General features: G+C 34.8%; 1 protein-coding gene across 3 annotated transcripts; it reads left to right on the top strand.

Moving 5' to 3' along the window:
* Positions 1-1,487: 1,487 nt before the first annotated feature.
* Positions 1,488-6,506, top strand: LOC132640627 (phosphomannomutase). Of its 3 annotated transcripts, none has more exons than XM_060357298.1 (12): positions 1,488-1,626; positions 2,636-2,731; positions 3,316-3,360; positions 3,465-3,531; positions 4,325-4,401; positions 4,829-4,864; positions 5,350-5,405; positions 5,600-5,699; positions 5,801-5,896; positions 5,990-6,079; positions 6,161-6,212; positions 6,305-6,506. In XM_060357298.1, the coding sequence occupies exons 2-12, from the start codon at positions 2,663-2,665 to the stop codon at positions 6,373-6,375; spliced, it is 759 nt and encodes a 252-aa protein (XP_060213281.1). In that variant the 5' UTR covers positions 1,488-1,626; positions 2,636-2,662; the 3' UTR covers positions 6,376-6,506. The 3 variants fall into 3 exon arrangements, with proteins under 3 accessions (XP_060213281.1, XP_060213282.1, XP_060213280.1); XM_060357299.1 differs by lacking the exon at positions 1,488-1,626 and adding an exon at positions 2,272-2,314; XM_060357297.1 differs by lacking the exon at positions 1,488-1,626 and adding an exon at positions 2,316-2,436.
* The last annotated feature ends 3,187 nt before the right edge of the window (positions 6,507-9,693 follow it).

A 9,693-nucleotide genomic window follows, 5' to 3' on the forward strand; every position in this document is an offset into this window, starting at 1 on the left:
CTCAAATGAAGGTTAAACCAAAATCAAATAATTACTAATGCTAACAAAGAAATTCAATTCTATCACAAGGAATGACAATAATGTTGAATATCTATTCTTTAGTTTTGCATTAGTATAGACAGTGAAAATACATAACCTAATTTTCTTTTCTTTTTTGTCATGTAATTAATTCTTATTAACCGTACTTATTTTAGCATGATTTAGTATTTTTAGATTTGATCATTTTCATTATGACTTATTAATTAGCAATATTTATTTTATGCAATTTCATTATCTTTTTTGTTGAATATCTTATTACAATGTCATCACTCATCTCACATTTTGTGTTATTTTCTTAAGAAATACCTTAATTATAGCATAGCTAACTATGACTAAAGAAATGTTTGAAGTAAAAGTTAGTATAAGTTTTGTATGAAAATTTTTCTGAGAAAAAAAACCCCGAAAATCCGAGAAAATCTGAGGTTGAAAAACCCGACTTATGTTGGTTTGGTTTATAGATTTTAAAAACCGACACAATTGGTTTAATTTGGTATTTGAAAAACCAAACCACCTCTAGATCATACTTTGATCAAACTACAAAAATGTGTCAAATAAAGAAAAAAGAAGCAAATTATTCATTTATCTCAAATCCTTTTTCTCATCCAATTTGGTATCCATTTTGGGATTTGACTAATTCGAATTCGTGCCGAAAAGTCTCATTTTGAAGGTAAAACAATTCAATTTTCTTTGCACGAACCCAAAATAAATAATTAAGAATGAAATAACACGAGCTAGTTACCATTCTATTTTTGGTGGTTCACATTTTTTTTAATCTTTCAACAATTTATCAAAACTATTTAAGATACTGCCACAAATCTGCTAATTAAGTAGATCTTATACTTGTATTGAGGAAAGTTCCATTGTGAAGAAATTGTCATCCGAACCACTGAGCATTAAATATCAAAACTTCTTATAAGTTTTGTTTCAAGTCAGAGAACAAAACATATTCTAATAGGGAGTGTTTTTCCTTTATTGAACATACACGACATCAATTTGAATCTTATCAAACTAATTTAATTTTTCTTGATTAAATGATTTAACATAATAAAAATATGTACTATCTTTGTCCTGATTTATGTGATACTATTTCTTTTTTAATCTGTCTTCAAAAAAATATCACCTTTTTATAATAAAAAACAATTTAACTTTAAAATTTTTCTTTAACCCTTAATGAAATGATTTATAGCCACATAATTATTTAAGATTTATTTTAGATCACACATTTTAAAAGTCAACCACTCCTTCTTAAATTTTATGTCAAAATCAAACAGTATCACATAAATTGACACAGAGAAAGAATATTCTCACAATCAAGTGACGCCAAAATTTGATGTAAACTCCACATTGGTAAGGTTGTTTTACCGTCAGTATGACACAAATGAATGATTTGGCATAATATAATTGGCTAATTGTTGAAAGAAAGTGTCAGTTGGACATAGATCTAAAAACTCAGTGGCAGTAACTTACACCTTTGAGTGAAAAGACCACAACCACCACTCCCATATAGTATATCCACAATATAAATACACAACTCTCACACAAACTTTATTTGATCTCAGATCTGTCTCCAATTCAAATTTTGTTGAGGTAAGCTTAATAAATATTTCATACATTGTACACTTCTTAACATCCTGTTTTTTTGTTAATGCCAAGTGTTTGAATTGTATGTCGGTTTAAAATTACTCCCTTGCACGTCTCCTCTTCTTCTTCTTTCCAATCGGTGCATATTTTGCATTTTCTTTAACTAAAAGTATATTACGTCATCTATCGTCTTGCTGTTTAATTGCCCTTTTAGTACATGTACAAATTCCTCCCTCCATTTTATTTTATGTGATATAGTTTGACGCCAAATTTAAGATAAAAAGAAAGACTTTTGAAACTTGTAATCTAAAAGACGGTAAATTATTTCATTAAGGGGTAAAACTAGAAGTTTTTAAGTTAGAATTATTTTTTGGGACAGATTAAAAAGGAAAGTGTATAATATAAATTGGGATAGAAGGAGTAGTACATATATATCTATTTTTGGTAATAACATTCAAGTATTACTACTTCCGTTTCAATTTATGTGTTTTAATTAGACCGGCTGTGGACTTTTAGTAAGAGAGAGACTGTTGAATCTTGTGGTATTAAATTAAAAATACGTGTAATGTATCAAAATGGAAATAGTTAATGGTTAAACACATACATAGGGTTGAGGCGTGTGATAGTTCAGGTAGGAAAATGGAACAAGTTCGGGTGTGTTTATGACGATTATCTCAAATGGAAAATAAGACACGTAAGTTGAAAAAGAAGTAGTACTATATATGATAGGAGTATAATTATATATAGAGAGTAGTTAGAAGGTATTGGTTAGCTTGCACTCACTGCATTCAATGTGTATCAGCCACTTATTGTAAGGTCAGGTTGAGAATAAGAGTTGTTTTTCGGTTTTCGATATCTTAATCTCGTAGTTGAATGAGGTGTTTTGTTTCCATAATTGTGATTCTATAAATTTGATTTGTTTTATTTCATCTTTGTGAACTTTATGTGTTGGTTCATATTTTGGTATTAAGAAGTGTAGCTGAAAAGGGTTGAAATTGTGGTTGTTGAAATGCAGGAAGAGTTGCTGAGAAGTAGAGATCAAATGGCTGCAAGGAAACCTGGTTTGATTGCTCTTTTCGATGTTGATGGAACTCTTACAGCAGCTCGGAAGGTATTTGATTGATCATGTTGTTTCTTTTACTAATAGAATTGTCTTTATGGACAATTGCATTCTTGTTAAGGGGCTTGAATAGAGTAGAATGGTATATATGATTTGTATAGCTGACTCCGACCTGTTTGAGATTGAAGCGCCATTGATTGATTCACTTACAATCTTGCTAGCCTGTACATTTGTTTTCGCAAAAATTGTCCTGATTTTCAAGTGTTCTGATTCTTACAAGCAGTATGACCACGAGAATTGTTCACTTCATTTCAAGATTAGTGTTTGGTTATAACATTTTCAAATCCAACTTGGAGTTGGATTCCAAATTTGAAAAAGTGCTCCAAACCTGTTTTTCAACTCCCATCTTCATAAATTCCAAGTGCTCTCTTCTCTCCTTTGCAAAAAGAATAACCTCCTTCAATTCCAACTTCATAAAAATTTCAAATAAAGTGAAAAATATTTGGAATCTATGGCCAAACGCCTACTTAGTTTCTTCCTTTATAATTTTGAAACAAATTTACCGGTGGTGACGGTTAATCATCTCCATAAGGATACTGATTTTCTTCTTTGGAAAATTTCCCTTAAAATTTCAGGAATCTACTCCACAAATGTTGACATTCATGCAGGAACTTAGAAAGGTGGATGATTCTTTTGCTATACTCATTTTTCATTCTATCTCTTTTCCATATATTTTTTTTTCCTCTCAAGGACTCTGTGGCTTAACAAGTTTGTCCACCTGCAGGTTGTTACTGTTGGAGTTGTTGGAGGTTCTGACCTTGTAAAGATATCAGAACAGCTTGGCAAGACAGGTTAGCTTAACTAGCATGTATACTAAACTTGGAGTTGAGATGATGAAAGGTTTACAACTTCAGACTTTGTGGTTAGGGTTTGTAATTAAGGTGCTACATCGCTTATTAGAGCTCATATTTCTAGCTTAGTATCTAAAATTCCTTCAGCATTAGGCAAGAGTATAACTATGGTTTCACTAGCCAAGAGCCCTTTTGATTTCAAAGATGAAAGGACCTTACTACTATTAGCTTATATGTAACCATATGATTATAGCTCCATGTAAGCTGTTGAAATCTAACTTTTCTGCCTAACTTTAATGCTAAACATTCTTTGAGGTCATGCTTGTCCATATGGAGCTGACATAAATTTCACGAGAACTATCAGTAGAAAGTGAAGCAGTGTAGTAAGCTGGTAACTCCCACCTCTCCACAGAAAAAGAAGGAAAAATAATAGAGTTCCCTCGAAAAGTAAGAACGACAAATAATTATAATTTGATCACTCTCTTTGTTTTACTTTTTGTGTCACTGTCTAGAGTTAAATTTTAAACATTGATGTGTGATGAATCAAAAGAAAAGTCTATAATCATCTATGATCATCTTAATGTCAAAAAAAGTAAAAAGAAGTCTATCACTGATATCTCGTGGTTCTATTGTGATTCTTTCCATCTCTGTGGTTCGATCAGTCAAAAGAAGACAAATGACAAAGCCACAAAGAATGTGTTCTCCTAATCATGCAAATCTGAACTAGCCTTAAACTGAAGCCTTGGTTCTCGGATGTGGCTATTAACTGATCTTTCTAATGTTTGTGATGCAGTTACGACTGATTATGATTACGTTTTCTCTGAAAATGGCCTTGTAGCACATAAGGATGGCAAGCTTATTGGAAAACAGGTAATGGCTAAGATTTGATGTCTCATCTCTATAGTTTTACTTGTGAGTGCAGGTTCATTTTGTCACAACACGTGGTTTTTGGGTACTGTCTGTATCCTCAAGCTTAAACTTGTTGCCACAACATTAACACATTGTACCCAGCCAAAACTTCTATTAAGATATGCAACAAACACACAGTTGCTTTTCTGTATACATGCTAGAGTTGGGTCCTAAACCTGTAATTCAAATTCTGATATGATTTGCATGGAAGTTGAACCTCTCTCACAACCATTTGACTAGATAATAGTCTCATGAAATATGGAACAACCGAGCAATTTGAAGAATTTTTCTTTCTTTCCATCTTCAAAATGCATCACTTCTTTTATTCTCCTTAGTTGCAAATTAGCAGGGTGATTTCTTTTGAAATGATATGACTTTGTGTATGCAGAGCTTGAAGACATTTCTTGGAGACGAGAAGCTCAAGGTTAGGCAATGCGCTTTTCTTATTAACAAGTAAATGTTTTATTTTTGTAAAAGTGCAAAGAGGGGAACATACCGACCAAGTGCAGTTCGATAAAGGCTTAGTGATCCTTCTAATTATTTGTTGATAAGATAACTTATGACAAATAATTTTGTTGAAACGATAAATTAGTCTTTGCATGTATACCTTTATCTATAAGATAAAGGCTAACTTGCCTAAGAGCTAAAAAGAGAAACATTACTATGTAATTTATATTTTGTTGAAAAGCTGCTTTGAACTGGTATTTCGTAAGTTTTCGAAGTAATGTTTATGATGGTTAATGAAAATCTGAAAACTAAGTTATAATACATTATGAAGAGTTAACTGTGTATGTTGCATACAATTGGGTGAAAATGTGTGTTTTCGAAGCTTAGGCTCAGCTAATTTAATTAAAAATGAGTTTATATGTGTCTCCAAGACATATTTTGATGGATGCAAATGATATGCAGGAATTTATTAACTGTACCCTCCATTACATTGCTGACTTGGATATTCCAATAAAGAGGTGAGCATATCAAAGGCTATGTTGCTCGGATCCTCCAATCATGCAGCCACATCCGTGTCGGATCCTCCGAAATGAATATTTTGGAGGATCCGTCCCACATCCGGCAGCATTTTTTAAGGATCCAAGCAAACATAGATCAAAGGTCGAATTATCTGCTTCTTTGTGGCAAACTTCTTAATCATTCTCCTTCGCAGAGGAACATTCATTGAGTTCAGAAGTGGCATGCTAAATGTGTCACCTATTGGGAGGAACTGTAGCCAGGAAGAAAGGGATGAATTTGAAAAATATGACAAGGTATAGGCAACTGCTCTAGTATCGCATATATGTTTTGCAGTAATGTACCTCCGACGGGTTCTTTTCTCTGTACATTAAAGCCAATTTAAAACTATATTCAGGTACAGAAGATACGCGAAACAATGGTATCAGTGCTCAGAGAAAAGTTTGCACATCTTAATCTCACCTTCTCCATTGGAGGCCAAATTAGTTTTGATGTGAGCATCTTTAAGCCTTTGCTTGTGCTCATTGATCCTTGAATGTTTAAATTGTATTATTGACATATCATTTGGGGATCTTGCTTGTGACAGGTTTTTCCCCAAGGCTGGGACAAGACTTATTGTTTAAGATACCTTGAAGAATTTAATGAAATTCACTTTTTTGGAGACAAGACATACAAGGTAATCTTTAGTCACTGATGTGCTTGAAGCTTTCTCTTCATGTTCGGACTGAAATAAGAGTCCTGCTTTTTGCTTGAACAGGGAGGAAATGATCATGAAATCTATGAGTCTGAGAGAACTGTGGGTCACACAGGTCTGACTAAAACTTCATTCTTGTGACGTTTGAATATAATTACCCGAGGAATCAACTTACCAGTTGTTTGTTTGTTTCTCTCGTTTTTCCAGTTACTAGCCCCGAGGACACAGTGAAGCAGTGTTCTGTTCTATTCCTCGGCAAGGACAATGGAAGTTCTTGAGCTTGTTGCGGTTTTCCAATACCCGATTGTATGCTCGTAACCTATGCACCACAGAAATGAATAATTGCAATAATTTTGTATTGAATTTACTCATCAAAATTATAATATGAATGTAGTACTCTTTTTGTGTACATTTCCGTTCAAGGATTAATTTCTATACCATTCTTGTGGGGCAAAATAGCACAATATAGTTTTACTTCAGGGATGTGGTTGATCTCAGCACAACCATAATCCCTTCCTCTACACTTGGAGAGATCTCTATGAACATTAACCATGATAGCCATGCGATTGTTTTACAAGCAATCGGTTTTTCCCACCCAAAATTTGAGCCTTACTCTTTCAATGAGGGCAGAAAACTTCACTCATCGAGTAAACAAGATCATGAATTTGAAAGGCAAAGTGTGGGGGAGCATCAACATGCTGCCATCTGAGGATCTTTCACCCACTTTTTGTACTAACCTAAACCTTTTTTGTTTAAAAAGCAACTGTTTTGCTGATTTACTACCAACCCAACCTAATGAATTATACAGTAGCTCCCCTACTTTGATTACTTCTGCAGCAGGATAAAATGCATTTCCAAAGAATTCTTAGAGTGTCGAAGATTCAATCGTTGCTTCCAAATAGGTACCTCTATAATGATCTCGTTGTGGTTGGTCCAGAGGCAGAATCAGTATTTGAAGTTTATTGGTTTGAAATTCTACTCCTATTGAGTTTTTTTTTCCCGGCAACAATGTAAATATTGCCATTAACAAAACAAAAAAAAAAAGTCAGAATTACAGCCTAGAGAGCACCTAAAAAGCACAACCACCTTCTAGGAAGGTCGAAGTGAAATTTTAGGCCTCAGAAAAACAAACAGAAACACCACCCTAGTTACAAGTATAATCGCTGCATAATGCCCCTGCCCCTACATCTATGAACTTTCTTGTACAAGTAAGGTAAGGCTAATCTATCTATAAGTTCTTTCCTGATCTGTGCCACCACCCTCTCTATATGTCTATGCCTTTGACTAGCTTCCAATTGCAAGCCCTCCATATGTGATAAACCATTGCCCCGCAAATTGCTGCAACTATTTCCTTCTGTATCTGTTTCTAATGCTTCCTCTTAGACTGGCAAGGACTTGTTTGACAGTGCCTGACTGCACCTGGACTCCAGCCCATTGTAATAGAGCACTTCCAATTGTTGAGAACCATAAGCAATCACCAAATAAATGTTTGGTATTCTCCCTCATAGTAGAGTCACACAAGTAGCAATGCAAATTATCTACTGGGATATTCAAGTGATTCAACCTTTCCTTTGAAAGTAGCCTCACTTTGACAGCCAACCGAACAATAATTCTATGTTTAGGTTGAGTGACTCCATTCCAAATTAATGCAGCAATATCCAGTTTCATGTGATCTCCCATAATGGCTTTATAACTCTTTGTGATGGAATAATTCCCCGCAGCATTGAGAAGATATGTCCTATGAGCGTGCCAGGATTGCATAACAACTTTCAAAGAGTTAATCTTCTTCCAGTACCAACTACAGTCTTGTGGAGGTATATGTGCCCATATTGAGTTGTTGAGTTCTAAATTAATAATTTATACATGTTCAATGAATTTCTTAAGACAAATACAAAGTTCGGATCAACGTTACTCGGTTCGTGCAAAACTGTAACCTGTACTCTAGCTCCGCCCCTGGGCTAACCTATACCATGACAACATATTATACTGACATGGCTGAGCTGAGAGAGCTTGAAAAGAATTCAGTTGTGTTCATTAAACTATTGGCCTTTGATTGGAGCTTGGCAACGTTCTGCTTGGTAAAATATACAATGCCCTTAAATATTAGAAATGACTCAAAAATGTCATCCTTCTACCTATTAGATTAAATTTGCCCCTTTTTATCATATTAGAAACCAAATTAAGGCATGAACACTTTAAAAGCACTTGAGACGAAATGTGTAACCTAGGAAAACAACTGTTGAAATTGTCATACCAATCCCCCTTTTGCTTACTCTCAAGCAACTCAACTTTTTTGGAATTCTACCTTGATGAATTTTTGGGTGAGCAAAATCTAAGTTTGCCTTATTTACAATTGTCTAACTATGACTAAGATCTCATCCTTAATGTAGAGCTTGTTTGAATGTCTTAGCAGAAAATAACAAACTATTGGTTTTTTTTTCTTTTCTATGGTTAGATAATGTTAAACTTTTCTACAATGTAAAAAGAATCATCTTTGTTTCTTATTAGAAACAGTGAAGCAAAATTGTCTTCTCTTCTGCACTTGACATGATTTAAGAAAATCATCATACTTTTATGTTTTTCTTTAGTCTTTTTAAATGATTGGCAATGATTATATTTTCGTTAGTGTAACACAAGTAGTACACAATAGAGTAACAAAGGATCCAGAGCCCATACTATTGTTTGTATTATGGAGAGTAATTATTTGTTGGTAATGCAAAGTAAAAGTTCCTTGTGTGTTATTTTGTCTCTCACTTGTCTTTTGTCCTCATGAATGCAAAATGTCCCAAATAAGTGGTGGAAAGTCCTTCCTTTTACTTTATAATGAAAAGTCTTTTATTGGGTTGGTAAATGGGCTAGAATAAGGGTGTTGCATTGCACACATGAGAATTGGGCTTTGTAGGCAAAATGGGTCAATTTGGTTTCCCTCCCCTGCGCTTGAGGAATACGTGAGTGGGCAATTCGCATATTTGAAATCTTTAAATTTTGCCCTTCGGCTAAACCCCAAAAAAAATTCACCGGCATACACTTGTGAAGGAATTACCAAAGTTATGTCGGACCCGGCATACTTATGCCGGTTCGAACCCCCACACAGTCAAAATTTTAAAAACAATTCGCAAGGCAGAGTTTAAATTTCGCTATGCCCCCACCGGCATACACTTGTGAAGGAATTACCAAAGTTATGTCGGACCCGGCATACTTATGCCTTATGGGCAGACTTGGCATAAGTATGTCGGGTCCAGCATAAAAGTTTGCCCATTAAAAGTATGCCCCACCGGCATAAACTTGTTAAGGAATTACCAAACTTATGCCGGACCCGGCATACTTATGCCTTATGGGCAGACTTGGCCTGAGTATGCCGGGTCCGGCATAACTTTGGTAATTCCTTCACAAGTTTATGCCGGGTCCGGCATAAAAGTTTGCCCATTAAAAGTATACCCCCACCGGCATAAACTTGTTAAGGAATTACCAAAGTTATGCCGGACTCGGCATACTTATACCAAGTCTGCCCATAAGGCATGAGTATGCCGGACTCGGCATACTTATACCAAGTCTGCCCATAAGGCATGAGTATGCCGGGTCCGACATAAATTTGG

Source organism: Lycium barbarum, chromosome 5 (assembly GCF_019175385.1).
Source record: "Lycium barbarum isolate Lr01 chromosome 5, ASM1917538v2, whole genome shotgun sequence".
In the NCBI taxonomy this organism is placed as follows: domain Eukaryota; kingdom Viridiplantae; phylum Streptophyta; class Magnoliopsida; order Solanales; family Solanaceae; genus Lycium; species Lycium barbarum.

Excerpts from the sequence above, each read along its gene's own strand:
- LOC132640627 (XM_060357298.1), top strand. The coding sequence starts at position 2,663 with ATGGCTGCAAGGAAACCTGGTTTGATTGCTCTTTTCGATGTTGATGGA. Across the intron at positions 4,865-5,349 it reads TTGGAGACGAGAAGCTCAAG|GAATTTATTAACTGTACCCT; the intron begins GTTAGGCAATGC and ends AATGATATGCAG. Across the intron at positions 5,700-5,800 it reads AATTTGAAAAATATGACAAG|GTACAGAAGATACGCGAAAC; the intron begins GTATAGGCAACT and ends AACTATATTCAG.